The following is a 17,022-nucleotide window of genomic DNA, read 5'->3' as shown; positions in this document are numbered from 1 at the left end:
ACCTGCCATATTTACAAAAAAGAACTACACACAAATATCAATGGCAATTTGTTTTATTGGGTTTATATGCAAGACCGTACATCTATCCAATTATACTTCGTTTTGTACATTTTGAACATTGCATAAGATCAGTTATAGAAGTTATAAGTGATTTATGTAGTGATATGACAACCTTATTCATCGACAATTCTTAGATTGAGGAAAAATGGCATTCATTCCCTCTGATTACAAGTGTGACCACCTTCAATCATGCATTACAGTGGGATGTGGTTTATGAATCGAATGCATATCGAAATACCCAGGGCACTTACAAGTATAGTATTAGGCTACAGGTCTGATAAATTAATCCACCACATGAAATGATCAATTAAAGCCAAATGCTCCAACTAGACAACCTGCTTGGAAATGGCATTAAAGGTAATATGGAGGGGTGAAACGGCTTAGACCAGACTGAGTATATCAAAGACCAGAGTATATCAAATGTTACAACAGAATCAAGCAAACCAAATAGAAAACACTTTAAAATCTCATTGCAGCAAGGCTCAAAAGGAGACCAAAGTAAACCTTCCCCCTCCAAGCCGACGTAGCTAACTTCACCGTATTAAAAATGAGCATCACTACCGTCACAAAGCGAGATTGTCTGCTACGCTCAAGCACAGGCTGTTGGAAATAGACCATCTTATCCATTAGCAAGTCTGTGTGAATATCAGATCAGTGTGGAGTGGGAGTGCTAGTTGCCATTGGTACAGTCAAACAAGTCAGACTATGTTAAGGTGTGTGAGGGAGTGCAAGACACAGTATAGAATTGGAAGGCTTCAGAATACTATAGCAAATGTAAACATAGCCTAGCTCTGGCAGGAAATCCAGTCGATTTTGATTGAACCTCTTTGCAGATCTCAGATTTTGCACTTTAAAAGCCCTTGTGTGTGTATATATAATATATATGTATAGACATCAAAAACATGCATCCATACTTTAGTCCCCAACAATATAAAATTGTGTTTTAGTCAAGTGTATACATGTAGGTGTGAGTAAATGGAGGTTTGAGTGTCGTTTCACAAGTCTGTATATGTACAAAGTGTGCCAGCAATAAGAAAAGTTCACTCCTCCCTGACACTAAAAGATCAATGTGTACAATACACATAAGACATTGGATTTTGGTCATTGGGAAAAACAAAACAAGGCAACACTAAATTTGTGAATGAAATATCCAACCAGTCAAAACCACACATCAAACCTGAAACAACTTCCTATAAATAAAAAAAAGTGTTTGAAAATGCAGTGTTTACATTTACATTACAGGCTTCTAAGCATTGTGCACAGTGTTATTCTCACTGTAGTGCTTGCAACGCGGTGTACAAAATCTACACAATTCAAAATGCTTAGAAGAATCTATCGCACTGCAGGAAAAAAAAACGTTTTTGTTTTTAAATGTAACAGTCAACTTCTTAGCCAGCCAAGTATAGCTTTGTTATTGGAAAGGATATCAAAATGATGTTCCAGGCATGTTTTCAGTGAAAGACACCATATTCAGCATGAACCGCTTCAATCCTAACTTAGAAATCTCAATAGGTCTAGACTCCAGGTACAAACAACGCAAAACAGAAGTTAACATCGTCCAGATTTTCTAGCTTTTAAAGATCCAGTATGAACAACTTCTATTTGAAGTTGCGTTTTTCTATACAGTGTACAAAACGTGCAGTTTCTGAAGAGTTAAATATTAATATTGGACTTGGATTATTTACATAAAAAAGGATATGAACAGATATTCCTTCACCATGGCCTTCAAACAGTTCCAATCGCCAAACCTCCCACACCAAAAATATTTTCCCTAAAAAAAACCTAAATCAAACAAGACTTTCCCTCTAACATACAAAATAAATCAGGTTAGGAAAACTCAGAAGTCAGTGAGAAAACAAAGACGATATCTCAGGATGATTTCTTCCTGACTGCTTGATTCAACAGGAAGTCCAAGCCCTCGTCACAGGACACCGATGTTCTAAATCACCCCCAAAACAGAATTCAGATGGAATTTTGACAGTTCGATCTAGATTCATGAACACAAGGAAGAGTCGAGACTTAAACTGCGATGTTATCAAGTGACTATAGATAATAAACCACAGTGGCTACAGTCATTTTCATTGTCAAAATACAGCTTCAGAAAATCTCTCTTGACCTCAAATAATCTGTGCCCGTCGTATTGTGTTCCTGTTGAGCAGATAGATGCTTGATTTGCACAACAGGAGGTTAAAACATTTTGAGAACAATATTTCAGCTCTTTATTGTCAATTGGAATTGTCAAATCCACATTTCCAGAAGCTGCAGCTATTGAAAACCATTTCAACGTTTTTAGTCGAGATTGTGGACAATGTAGGCTAGCAAAACTTTGCATTAAGGTACCTAATTCATTTGAGAATATATTTCTTATTTATTTAAAGCAAACGCATTATAAGTAAGATTTGTCCTGTCCTATAGCACAAAACCCTAATGAGGGTTTCCAAATTCCAATCATGGAAGTTGGAAACCCTCAGTGTTTTGCTTGCACCTGTGTTTACCCTGCCTTTTCGACATAAAATGGCCCCCGTGAGAAGGGTCTATTGGCCAAATCTGCGAGGGTGTGATGGGGCTGTGCAAAACCAAAGAGTTTCTTTGCCAGGTCATTTTTGGGATGGTGATACATACATTGCCTCTAATCTGACCCCTCTCTCTCGCCCCGTTTTCCTGTCTACAGTACACACCATCCTGTCCAGTAAAGGCGAAAAGTAATGTAATCTAATTCTTTCTATATTTTTTATTTCCACCTAAAGCTATGCTACAGACCTGACGATGTTTCTGCAATTTATCATTGACAAGTCATAAATTCCATAATGTCCTTTTAAAATCAAGTCACTCACACAAATGCACATACATTTTGGTAAATGGCAAGATTCACAATGGTAATGATTCAGAGTTTGCCTTGTTGACATTATGGTGATGAATGTTTAATGTTTTTGTTTCTTGTTAAATTGAATAACTAGAAAGTAAAAAATAAATAAAAATAAAAATAAAGACAACTAAAAACTTCCCCCAAAAGTAGGCAACAAAAGTGTGCAAGCTGTCGTTTCTGTTGTCCGGATACAGTTCACCATGTTCACAAGTCTTAATTCAACTGTCCCAAGATCTTTGGAATATCCTTCTCTCAATTCAGTTTTGGGGCACATCTCAAATTGAATGGCCCAACTCTTAACATGTGCTAAGTAAATGCGTAATTCCCTTCTTAACATCTCAATTCACCTAAATAATGACGCGTTTTTTTGTGTGAGTTTTATACTTTGAGTTATAAAGACCATGATGATCCCTTACAAGACCCTTGAGTTGGAGGATATAAGAAGGAACTCAATAGATGACCCTGAGTGAATAATTGGCCTTGTATGATGATGGCCATATTTTGTAGCATATAACATTTGAAGATTACAATTCCTTACGTGTAGTTGGAAAAGCAAAAAAAAAGAAAAAACTTGCCGCTAATTGAAAAAGGTCCAGTTTAAACATACAGGCACAAAAAAAAAGTCAGTAAACAGACTTACCGTATTTACATCAAGAAATAAAAAATAAAAAAGGGAGGGAAAACACAAAACAAATGTACACCCCCCCCCTTTCAATCTCCATTGTGCCAAACGTTCTGCCACAAAGATGATATGTTCGCATGGTAACACCTGGAGCTCGTAATACTGAGTCCTCTTCACATCCGGGAACCCCGTTCCTGGAGAATCTGCAGAGACAGAAGAGGCGTCATGGCATCAGGTACCAACATGCTCTGGAAGCCCTTCAGGACCTGCTGTGTCCGGGTAAGGTTGCTGCAGGCGAGCACTCAGGCACACTGTTTGCAATGTTTTCCCTACAACATTTCAGCAATGCTAACTCTCAGCCAGCAGCACACTTGCATTGACTCTACAGGCAGGCTGAAACACACAGTGGATGGAATAAGGGGGGAGAAAAGGAAGCGCTAACATGGAGGGAAAGCAAAGTGCTGTGCTACAAACTAGGAGTTTGTGCTTGTTGAGCGACGTCGGGGGCAGTTCACAAAGGGAACCTGGGCAGGTGCGGTCAACCTTGGTACCGGCGCGCCCATAAATGCTACAACTAACCACGACACTTCGGCCGAGTCTGAACTCCCCAAGAGGTGAAGGACAAAACTAATCTCCATTTAATTTGAGCCGAGGATGAAAAAACAACATTGCTTGGTCCAATTATTTACAACTATGTTAAGGAATGTTGGTAGGGTATGAAGTATGGTCTTGAGCTGCAAATTAATTTGTGCACCGTCTCAAATCTCAAGACAAACAGCACCAAAATGCATCATCGTCAAGTTCGGACTAAAGTGTGTGAGATAGTATGAGTGATTTTTTTTTTATTATTGTATTTACATTGTGTCCAATGGAACCCAATATGCAATGAAGTCTCTGCACTGCACTCATGTTAACTTTCCGAGATGGACTCTCAGGTTGGGTCCATCCACTGAAGGGCTCAAAATGCACACTCCAGGGGAACAGCCGTCCCGGGCCGGGAGGCAATAAGGACTCAATTGGCTATACGGGTTTACCTGCGTGAAAAAAAAACCTACATTATACATGTTAATTCTGATGCAAAAAAAAAGTATAATTTGTAAGCAGATCTGTATTTGCATTGCATGTTTTGTGTAAGATATCACGTTTGACAGCGGGATTGGACGTCATTTCATTGAGTGAAGGACAATGAGTCAAAAAGTGCAGCAGGATACAGGATGCCCTCCATAGAGAGGCAAAGTGGAACGTCACTTCCTGCTTCAGCACTGTACCAGAGATTTTCATCCGCCATTTATTTTCCCGTAGACATTTCGTAAAATGCTTATAAAATAGTTGCACTTTGTTGAACCAAACGGTTCAGCTAACGCTATAATCGGGAGAGACCATAGAACGTTTCACTTGGACCAAAACTAAAAAAAACAGAAAAAATATTTTCTTTAAACGCGCATTCTTTTTAAGTTTTGGTCCCAGTGAAATGCTATGCGATCTCTCCTGTTTCTAAATATATCTGAACCGTTTGGTTTGAACCAGTAAAACTATTTTTATATGCATTTTACTAAATGTGTATGGGAAAATAAATGCCGGATGAAAATCTCTGGTACAGTGCTGAAGCAGGAAGTGACGTTCACTTTGCCTCTCTATCGACCAAGGTTGTGAGCATGACAATCTTAACAAAAGTTCCCATTTACACTACTGTCACAATGGAGCTTTCCCCATCTGGTTTCATTTACACTACTGTCACACTGGAGCTTTCCCCATCCGGTTTCATTTACACTACTGTCACAATGGAGCTTTCCCCATCTGGTTTCATTTACACTACTGTCACACTGGAGCTTTCCCCATCTGGTTTCATTTACACTACTGTCACACTGGAGCTTTCCCCGCCTGCTTTCAAAGAGAGCTTTACCTGAAGGGAAATCGTTGGAGCGGCCTAAACAGGAAGCATCAGTCTTTTGATCCGGCTTTGGCTCGTCCCCTCTGGAGGTGGCAGGCCAAAGCGCCGTCCAAAAAAGTGCCGAAACATCTCGCACTCACTACAGGCGTCTTTGAAAACGGAGCGTGGAAAAAGCCCTGAGTAGCATAAACCGGGTCAAAGCGGGACGGAAAAGGAGGAGGACGAGGAGAGACTAAGAGAGCAGTTGAGCGCTCACCGTTGAGTTCTAAGTGCTCAACCCTAAATCATCAGAGTCATTCATGTCATACTCCGTGTCTTCGTCCTCGCTCTGAGCAACATGCAGCATGCAGACGGCACAGAAGAAGACAAGAATGGAAATAAATGGGGAGGTGTAAAATCTTAGAAAAGGAAAACAAGGAGAACAATCAAACTAACAGGTTACATTCAGAGGAGATTCACTTCACTAACATTTCATCTCTCGACTATGCAAACAGTCCAATGAAGACTGGACTGAGCGTCAGACAGACACACACTGGACTTTGACAGGGGTGAAGACGTGAACATACACACATAACTAATGAGTCATGACACACACAAAACAAGACCAGATACTAAAGTTATCGGAGGGCACCTTTCTGTCAAGCTCAATTCACCAAAAGCACTTGTCTAAATGGGACTAAATAAATAAGAGACCTGTTATGAGCAATTATTGAGCATTTTCACATCTCAACCAATTGTATATTGAGTAAGGCACCGCAATCGGTCATCTAGAAAAACTCAGTCCTGATACAATTCCCTTGAAAAGGATCACAAAATAACCATAGAAGTTGAAGTTTAAGTAGTAGTGGTAGTGGTAGTAGTAGTACCGTACTTTCCGCACTATAAGGCGCACCTGAATATAAGCCGCAGCAGCTAAATTGCATGTTTGTTACATATATAAGCCGCACCGGACTATAAGCCGCAGGTGTTTTAATGTCTTATCAGCGGAGACCGTTTTTGAGTCCTTACCCTCATCGTCGTAACACAGCCAGTTCTCCATCTTTTGAAGCATGATGTTAGATTACAATGAGCTAGTTGTGTGGCTTAGCCTTCCAAAATGTTGCCGTTAATTTTTTAGAATGTAATACATAGAATTGGGAACGTTACATTCAATTTCATTCAGACTGTCTTTCTGGCTCAATCGCCGCCATTTTCCCCCCGGAGCGAGGGAGGGTGGGAGGAGGGAGGGTGTTTTACAGTAGTGGCTGAGAGAGCGTAGTGGCACAGTGCTCCAATCAGGTCGCGAGGCACATTTTTTGTAACATCATCCAATCAGGGTCTGTCTGTCTTGCTCTCGTTCTGTCTCTCGTACCAACATCCATAGATTTAGGAGGTCCCCTAGTGGCCGTTAGCTGTAAAAATCCTTAGATAAGCCGCACCGTTATATAAGCCGCAGGGCCGAAAAATGGGGAAAAAGCCGCGGCTTATAGTCCAAAATTTACGTAGTAATAAAAAACAGCCCCCATGGGTCCGTGCTGATGGGAGTTTTAATTCCTGCTTAGCTCCCAAAGCCCTTGAGATAAATCGGTCGTTGCCAATAGAGAGCCGCAGGGATGACGTATTTTTGTAGGCTGAATGCGGAAGTCCCGAACTTCCTGGTTCAACACTGTTTCTGTCTATGGGATTTTTGAATGGGTTTTTGGCACGATGCTTCAAATAAGGTCTCTGGGCAACGCAAGTTTAATCAAACGCGAACCAAGGTTCAGCGGGATAATCTTCACACATGAGGACCACTTTCATGAGTTTTGAAGCGTAAATGCGAGCGCTAGAGGTAAAAAGCTCGTGCTAAGCTAATGCAGAACTACACACTGTCGCATAGGCTTCCACGTCACGTCAGCACTCAACCTGGACTTTTGTTGATGTGTGCACTGATTACCCCGGGCTGAACGGGGCTGAACCAGGTGAGGGAAAGAGAATTTCCGTGTTCGTCCTTTGAGTGATGACGTTATTGACGTATATATCCCCATCGACTCAACAGTGTAGTCCCATTTAGCCGTTTGCTAGCTAGCCGCCCTTTTAACGGCACATAAAAGCTTCAAAACTCATAAAAGTGGTCTTCATGTGTGAAGATGATGTTACTACCATCTGGTTCGCGTTTGATTAAGCCAGCGTTGCCCAGAGAGCTTATTAGAAGCATCGCGCCAAAAACCCATTCAAAACTCCCATAGGCGAAAACTGTGTTGAACCAGGGCTGTTAGCATCGATGATTTCCGGACTCGTTACTGCGGCTCTCTATAGTCCCACTAATCCACAGACCTGTGTTCTCATGCCCCCCCCCCCGATTACAATGTGTGTTCTCATGCCCCCCCCCCCCCCCCGATTACAATGTGTGTTCTCATGCCCCCCCCCCCCCCAGATTACAATGTGTGTTCTCATGCCCCCCCCCCCCCGATTACAGTGTGTGTTCTCATGCCCCCCCCCCCAGATTACAATGTGTGTTCTCATGCCCCCCCCCCCCAGATTACAATGTGTGTTCTCATGCCACCCCCCCCCAGATTACAATGTGTGTTCTCATGCCCCCCCCCCCCAGATTACAATGTGTGTTCTCATGCCCCCCCCCCAGATTACAATGTGTGTTCTCATGCCCCCCCCCCCAGATTACAATGTGTGTTCTCATGCCCCCCCCCCCAGATTACAATGTGTGCTCTCATGCCCCCCCCCCCAGATTACAATGTGTGCTCTCATGCCCCCCCCCCCCCAGATTACAATGTGTGTTCTCATGCCGCTCCCCCCCCCCCCCCCCCACACACACACACACACACCACAGATTACAATGTTGAGACTTTTTCCAAGTCAAATCTAACATGGCATAAATCCTAAAGCTGGGTTAATGGTCTTAGACCCCCTCCGTGTGGTCTTTGACAGCCAACATCAAAAGAACAGTTGTTCTTTTCTTTTCCTGCCTAAATCCAAATGGCTGTGAAAATTTTCTTGACTGACAAAATTAAATGATCAACCTTTGCTTATTTATAATAGTTTCTAATACTTAACAGATAATTATTAATTAATACACAGGACAAGATGTTACTATCCCTTGTGCCAATATCATTTATCATCTTTGATAATGTGAGCAGAACTTTCTCCAGCAACAGCTATGTCATTCTACGTGCGATTCGGCTGAAACTTGCAGGAAGTGTAAAGAACACCCGTGCGGGTAACCTGACAGAGCCGGATTTATTAATTAGGTAATTGCCCTAATTACCTAATGATGTGACATCAGTGATGTCATCAATGATGATGTCATCAGTGATGTCATCCTTCCTGGCCGAGCAGACTGGGTCGGGGAAGTGGGTCCAACCCCACGGGGGTGGGGGCCCAACTCCCACGGGGGTCCGCTAGTTTTATATTTAAAAACTGACAAAATGAAGAAACAGGTTGAGGAATATTATTTGAACATTTCAGTTTTGCTTTACATCACACCTCACATTATGGTACATTACATTTTGGTTCAAGAATGAACATTAATTTGAATATTTAACGTGTGATTTTTGCATACATGAGCCATGTCGTGATACATACATTCACGATAAATCCTTATAATTATCATATTGATCTAAACCATATTGATTAGCCCTACGACAAACTATTTGTGAGTTCAAACCATTTCCTCGGGTTCTCAAGGCAGTCTAGTTTAACCGAAGCAGTCACAATGTGCTCCTTCATAGAGGGTCCTCATCAATAACCCAGCGGTACTTCACACAGTCCCATGGGGGAAAAGTGCATTTCAAAACACCCAACACAGACGGCCATTCACACATGTTTGCTGTGGACGGATTTTCAGCCAGCCTTGCCACTCGTGCACACACACACTCACCTTGGCCTTCTCACTGGGCTCACACACACACACTCACCTTGGCCTTCTCACTGGGCTCACACACACACACACTCACCTTGGCCTTCTCACTGGGCTCACACACACTCACCTTGGCCTTCTCACTGGGCTCACACACACACACACTCACCTTGGCCTTCTCACTGGGCTCACTGTTTGTTCCGTATGATTGGTTGTGCAGCTCCTTGGAGACGACACACAGGAACTCGGCTTGGTCCTCGTTTCCGTAGTTGTAAGACGAGCCGATGCTGACCAGCTACAGAGACGAGACGGCACAGAGGAAGGATTAGCTCTGGACGGGCAATAGGAAGCAGGGTATATGCAGGAATCCTGAAGTTAAATTCCATACCTTTTAAGACCTTTTTCAAGACCTGTTCAATATATTTGAAGAACTCAGTGTCAGTTTCTCACATCAGTGATGAGGGTGTAAATTACTGATGCAGCGATATATCGGCCGTATATCGTTATCAGACGATATTGGCCTTGTTCACTGCAATGGGCAAAACAACCTCTGTTCACTGCAATCGGCAAAAAAGGTGCCATTCACCGATTGCAGTGGCCGATATTTAGCCAGTGATCAGCTGGGTCATATAATTTGTTGTTTGTTTGTTTCATAATTACTTTACAGTATGATTGAGTTTGTGCTCATTCAAAGATAGTGTGACGAAGGGCTCAAAAGACTTTAAAATGAAGATTGGTTTCCCTCTCAAAAAAGGCGTTAATCGGTATCGGCCAAATTGTTATTTTAAACATCGGTATTGGCCCAGGATTTTGCAATCGGCACATCCCTAGTGTAAATCACAAGTTGCATCGCGATACGACATTCTATAGATTCTTAGGACAATGATACGGTATTTGCTGATATCACAAAGTCTGCCAGCATACGATTTTGATTCAATTCATCGAATCAATCAGCACAATAGCTACACAATTTAATACCTCATCAAGTGGTGATTAAGACCTTTTCATACTTTTTAAGGGCCTTAATTTTCCCTAAATTGATTTATCAACTTTTTCAAGACCCCACAGATACCCTGGGAAGACAAGTTGGGAAGCTCATGGTGGAGAACAGAAGAGGGAGGAGGTTGAACAGAAATGTAAAGTAACAGGTTGATAACCAAACGGGAGATGCAGAGTGTCTGTAGGTTGTGGCAGGTTCAATTTAAGATTTTTCTGATATTCGGCCTCGTCGTCGCAGCACTGAGACTGCACTCATATGGTACTAATTAAATGACATTGGCCAGAACAATGACAAGTCTCTGTTCTAGTACTGTTGGATCTTAGTGCTGTCTTTGACACTGTGGACCAAACAATTCTATGAAAAAGAATAGAAAAGTGCGTGGGGACTCTCTGGAATCGTCCTGAACGAAGGGGTCCAAGTCATATCGTCATAACATAAAGTACTTTGTCTCCATTGGAAACTGAAGGGTACCACAGGGGTCCATTTTGTTCAATCTCTATGCTCCCTTTAGGCCAAATCCTACAGACATAATAAAAGTAGCCTACCATAAGTATGCAGATGACACACAAATCTACATATCACTTATGCCAGGTGACTATGGACCTGTTGAATCTCTGTGTTTCTGCATTGAAAAAATCAATGATGGATGCGCCAACATTTTCTACAAATAAAGAGAAATAAGACCGAAATACAGTAATAGTCTTTGGAGCACAGAAAGACAGAATATCTGCTCTCACCTTGACTCCATGTCTCTCGTAACTAAAAGTCAAACCAGAAATCTTATCCTCCTGGACTCATATTTACCAATAAATGTCAATAGCCACACCAAATCGGTAACTTTGTCAGTTTACTACAATCTATTTCCAGTAGATTGCTTCACAGGACTTAAAAGAAAGCTCTTCGACAACAGCAACTTATTCAAACACCGCTGCCAGGGTCCTGACGAAAACTAGGAAATGCACTGGCTACCAGTCACTCAGAGAATTGATTTCAAAATCTTGCTACTCATACTGATACAGTATACTTGTCTACAAATCACTCTGTGGCTCTGGGCTTAAATACATCTCTGACATGCTTGTGCTGCTATATGAACCTTCTAGGACTCCTTACAGCCAAAACACATGCACATCTGACGCTGAAGCGGAGGCAGTTTCATCATGTTAACAGGGGAGATCACATCGGCCACAGCGCGTTGCCTCACCTCGCCGTGGAGCGAGAGTTTCGGCATCGGGTCTATTTTTGACGCGTGACGCGAGCGGCCGCGTTGCAGCCAGGTATGAAGTCAATACAAGTTGTGACCGGCGCAGAGCAAAACCGAGCAAGGTGCGGCGCAAAACCGAGCGAGGCGCGGAGCAAACCCGAGCAAGGAGCTAAAACGGAGTGCTTCTGGTGTGAATGGCAAGGCTCCTACTTGATGCTTCCGTGAGGTGCTGCTTCTGAGATGTTCTGGTGTGAACCAAGCGTTAGGACATCTGGGGCTTGCCTACTGGCACTATATGTTCTATCATCCCTGTGAGCTGCTCTCGATCAGCGCATTTCATAATGTCCGCTCCCTCCTGCTTCTGCTGTCTAACTTAGCAGACCACCAGAAGGGCTTTCTCCACGTTTTATAGGGAAATCGAGGGCGAGAAGAGCCAAATCCAACACATCACTGTGGCTGCAGCCTGTAACAGCCAGTCACTTCCCCCCTCTAGCATTACAAGGAGTTAGTCATGCCAACCCTTTTCCTAAGAAATACACCAATGAGAAAATCCTACGCAGCATTTTTAAACGGATCTCCAAGACAATCAATCACAGCAACTTCCTATGTTCCTCTTCCTGTTAAATGTCTTATTCACAAAAATGACAAAAGGGACAAGATCCAAAAAATAATCCTCTTGAAAAACAGTAAACACGGTTAGAAAAACAGAGCAACGCCTCTTCCGGATCACCTGCTTTTAACTGTGTTGTGTACACTGCAGGGAGGCTACATGTATCCTGTCTGCACCCAGGTGTGCATGTTCAGACACGCATCAGCTCATTAAGACTTGTTGTTGTCGAGAGATCTCACATTAGCTGCAGTCCATGGAGCAAGAAGACCAAATAATGTCAACTAGCTACGTAGGAATATCCGCAATGCTGATGACTCCACATGCACCAAATCGAAATGACCCTCAATGTGTCAGCTACCCTTCAGTGACTAGAGACCATGATGACACACCCTCAAAACAAATGACCCTCAATGTGTCAGCTAACCTTCAGTGACTAGAGACCATGATGACACACCCTCAAAACAAATGACCCTCAATGTGTCAGCTAACCTTCAGTGACTAGAGACCATGACACACCCTCAAAACAAATGACTCTCAATGTGTCAGCTAACCTTCAGTGACTAGAGACCATGATGACACACCCTCAAAACAAATGACTCTCAATGTGTCAGCTAACCTTCAGTGACTAGAGACCATGATGACACACCCTCAAAACAAATGACCCTCAATGTGTCAGCTAACCTTCAGTGACTAGAGACCATGATGACACACCCTCAAAACAAATGACCCTCAATGTGTCAGCTAACCTTCAGTGACTAGAGACCATGATGACACACCCTCAAAACAAATGACCCTCAATGTGTCAGCTAACCTTCAGTGACTAGAGACCATGATGACACACCCTCAAAACAAATGACCCTCAATGTGTCAGCTAACCTTCAGTGACTAGAGACCATGATGACACACCCTCAAAACAAATGACCCTCAATGTGTCAGCTAACCTTCAGTGACTAGAGACCATGACACACCCTCAAAACAAATGACTCTCAATGTGTCAGCTAACCTTCAGTGACTAGAGACCATGATGACACACCCTCAAAACAAATGACTCTCAATGTGTCAGCTAACCTTCAGTGACTAGAGACCATGATGACACACCCTCAAAACAAATGACTCTCAATGTGTCAGCTAACCTTCAGTGACTAGAGACCATGATGACACACCCTCAAAACAAATGACTCTCAATGTGTCAGCTAACCTTCAGTGACTAGAGACCATGATGACACACCCTCAAAACAAATGACCCTCAATGTGTCAGCTAACCTTCAGTGACTAGAGACCATGACACACCCTCAAAACAAATGGACTGATGGAGTGGTGAAGGCAGCAGTGCCCTTAGTGGCCCTGAATGTGAGGCAGTAGGTCAGCTGAGCTCGTCTCCCCAGATAACTCCCCTGGGCCGGCTACTGAGTTTTAAAGGGACAGCTCACCCTAAAATCCAAAATACATATATTCCCTCTCACCTGTAGTGCTATTTATCCATCTATATCGTAAGTTTTGGAGATATCGGCTGACGGCCGCAGAGTTTCTGCCTTCTCTCCAATACAATGGAACTGGATGGCACTCGGCTTGTGGTGCTCAAAGTACCAAAGAAATACATTTGAAAAACTCAACAGCAATGTCTCTTTCCAGAAAGCATGACCCCATTACTCAAGATAATCAACAGACCTTGTTATGAGCAGTTTCATGGAGGAACTATTTTCTTTTGACCGAACTACACCCGCTAGCTGCTAGCTAGTTCCTACATGAGACTGCAAGAAAATAGTTGCTACATGAAACTGCTCACAACAAAGTCTGTGCATTATCTTGAGTAACCGGGTCATGATTTCTGGAAAGAGAAAATACTGTTGAGTTTTTCAAATGTATTTTTTTGGGTAATTCGAGCCCTACAAGCCAAGTGCCATCCAGTTCCATTGTATTCAAGAGAAGGCAGACATCTCTGCGGCCGATATCTCCAAAACTCAGGCAACTATTCCAAAACGATATAGATGGATAAATAGCATGACAGGTGAGAGGAAAAATACGTATTTTGGATTTTAGCTATGAGCTTTGCATAGGGAGTGTTTCTACTGAGCTTTAAGCTTTGCATAGGGAGTGTTTCTAGGGTTTTCCCATGTGACATGTGGAAGGAGATTAGTGAGATTTCAGCCCTGATGAGAGATCCACTGATCTCTCCTTATCTCTTTAAGGGAGAGTCGCACACACACACACACAATAAATGAATTCCTTTGCGGTAAAACTCAGTATTGTGAACTTGTAAAATTCATACTGTTTGAATCTATTTCTATTTCTAGGTTAAGTGTCTACTGGGAAGAAACACATTTACAAAAACAGCCAGCAGTATATTGCAGCAGCACCCCCCCCCGCCAAACAGAAAAACACATGATTGGCTAAATCAAAGCAAAACAAAGACAGTTGCTGACAAGCCACAACAAATTGTGGGCGGGGAATGCATTTGGGGGGGGGGGGGTCACAGACAAGAAAAAATGTCTCATGTTCTCTTAGCCTCATTGGTGAACAAGCAGTGCAAATTAACACTAAAAGGAATCAACTCAAAAATGGCCAACAGCTATGTGTCAACTACGTCGGGACATAGGATGGCCATCGGTGTGTGTGTGTGTGTGTGTGTGTGTGTGTGTGTGTGTGTGTGTGTGTGTGTGTGTGTGTGTGAGTGTGTGTGTGTGTGTGTGTGTGGACAACATGGGGACCATGCAGTGACCAACCGGTGGACAAAAGATTTGTGGGACACACCTCTCCGCTGTGGTTTGGCAAAGCAGACTCCTCTCCCTTCACCTCCCTTGACACAATCAGCAGAAACTCTGACTGGTGGGCCCGCCCGTAACCTATACTGACAAGCTGCAACAACCAATCAGAGCACAGAAGGGATGCCCAGATCATGTATTGCGGACATTCAGAAAGATGCGATTTACTGTTTGGATGATTTTTTTCTCTCTCTCTCTATTTTCAATATTGAGGATTGAATGATGTGGTCAGTGTGAGGATAGCGGGGTGGGTGAAGCACGTGAGAGGAGGATCGTTGCCGTGTGACCCTGTGGGTGGAGCCTTACCTGTTCAAACTTCCAGCCGTCGGACATGGTGGACACCATCTGCGTCAGCTCCTCCTCCTGGCACTGCAGCACCCGGTACACATGCTTCACCGGAGCCTGGGGGGGAGAAAGAAGGGGGGTGGGGGGGTATACAATAATATTACATTTAATGAGGAATCTAACCAGGTAGAGTGTTACTTAAAGAATTGTACACACCTGTGATGTTTTGCAGTCACGTTCCCTGATCTTGTCCTTGATGAGCTTTATTAATGATGTGATGTTGTAGAATTCTGCTTCTTCTAGAACACCTAAAAAAACGGAAGAGGGGGGAAATTCAAGCATTTTCAGGCTGAGTGAGCCTGCAACTGCTGCAGATCAGGCTTGGCTGAACACCATGGCATTCACACAAGGGGTGTACAGAGAGAGACTATGATATGTATTGTTTATAATTATTATATTTTTCTGAAAACCTCTTTTTTTGCAAGTCTTTAACTGTACCTATATTTTGTTTAATCTGCACAAGGAGAAGAAGAAAAATCAAAAGCTTCTCTATGAGTAATATATCTGGCTACTGTGCCTCTACTCAAATTTCTGCAAGTTGTATTTTGTGAAGACCAGTAGTGAGGATCAATGGCGAGACAGCATGCGTGCTGTACTGAACAGACTCCTCCACTCAGTCAAATCTACTCTCCCTCTCAAAGTCTGGATCAGCCAAGCAGACGTGCCAGGACAAGAAAAAGCAAGCAGCTGGCCTCGCTAATACTGAATTAGCATATTTTTTGATTTTCTTTTTCTTCTTACAAACAAGCAACTTTTCTTCGGCAGTGTATGTGTGTGACAGACAGGCAGTAAGTAGATGATAGAAAAGGGGGTGATTGACAGATCGCCTGTCCAGTGATCATGCAGCTTGCCGATCACGGACCTCTAGCAGGCGGAGCTGCGGCTCTGGGAAACTCCCATCTCACGTGAGATGGGGGAAGGACTCAACCCATTCCCTCCCACTCTGCTGACGGAAAATGAACATGTGACACCCACCGTTTGAACCCACCGCCAGGAAAACAAGATTGAATGGGATAGATGATGCGTCCATATTATTTATGCCTATGAGTTCAACTTAGAAGTCATACTATTACAACATCTGAACAAAACAAAAACAATCAATAGAAGTAACAAAAATGAAGACTATTTGTCGATGCTTTGCGGAATATGGCACTCTGATTGGGGAACATCCCGAATCTTCATGTCATATCTGAGGGCGGCGAACATTACCTTCCTCTGCCAAGTCCCGGTTCAGCACCAGTTTGCCGTGCCTCAAGTAGTTCAGCACCGGCCCAAAGTAGGCGGGGTCTCGGTCTATGAGATAGGCACCAGTTTCATCCTGGAAAGCAGAGGAAAAGGAGGAGGTGGTCAATAGAATTCCTAACTAGGTATGGTTAACTAGGTATGGTTAACTAGGTATGGTTAACTAGGTATGGTTAGACTGGGAAACATTGGATTTAACATGAGACAATCAATGGATAGGCCTATAGACCAAATCACCGTGACGTCACCATGTAAACAACATTACTTCGCGTACCACTTCGGAAAGGCGGCAGGTTTAAATTAGCGTGTTGTCAAATAAATGCTGTCAAACTCTCTTGTTGTTTTCGGCCGACTACTTTCAATTTAAATGTTCAAACGGTTGGTAATCATGCTTGTCCGACGTATCTAGCCTTTCTTCTGTGTTTGTTTTATGTAGTGTTAGCTAGCTAATAACTTTTGTTTACAACTGTCAAACTCGCTGTTTTTTTGCAGACTCGTTAACGCTAACGTTACAGACAGAGCTACTGACGCCACGTTAATTTAATTTAGCTTCAAGTCTACTCTGGTCTGGTCCAACAGGTAAATTAGCTA

At 43.0% G+C, this 17,022-nt stretch overlaps 1 protein-coding gene across 2 annotated transcripts in view; it reads right to left on the bottom strand.

Moving 5' to 3' along the window:
* Positions 1 to 47: 47 nt before the first annotated feature.
* Positions 48 to 17,022, bottom strand: part of kctd5b (potassium channel tetramerization domain containing 5b) — a 35,028-nt gene continuing 18,053 nt past the window's right edge. Inside the window, exons 2-7 of one of the 2 annotated variants that reach the window (XM_083636283.1) lie at positions 16,399 to 16,507; positions 15,346 to 15,437; positions 15,151 to 15,246; positions 14,834 to 14,938; positions 9,441 to 9,566; positions 48 to 3,751 (exon numbers count right to left, since the gene is read on the bottom strand). In XM_083636283.1, coding sequence (XP_083492409.1) covers positions 3,722 to 3,751; positions 9,441 to 9,566; positions 14,834 to 14,938; positions 15,151 to 15,246; positions 15,346 to 15,437; positions 16,399 to 16,507 — 558 coding nt within the window. In that variant the 3' untranslated portion in view covers positions 48 to 3,721. The remainder of the gene's footprint in view (positions 3,752 to 9,440; positions 9,567 to 14,833; positions 14,939 to 15,150; positions 15,247 to 15,345; positions 15,438 to 16,398; positions 16,508 to 17,022) is intronic. The other variant, XM_083636282.1, reaches the window with a different exon arrangement.

Source organism: Poromitra crassiceps, assembly GCF_964638095.1.
Source record: "Poromitra crassiceps genome assembly, chromosome: 4".
Lineage (NCBI taxonomy): Eukaryota > Metazoa > Chordata > Actinopteri > Beryciformes > Melamphaidae > Poromitra > Poromitra crassiceps.
The sequence above is the reverse complement of the archived record's forward strand: the minus strand, read 5'-3'. Positions and strand labels throughout refer to the sequence as shown.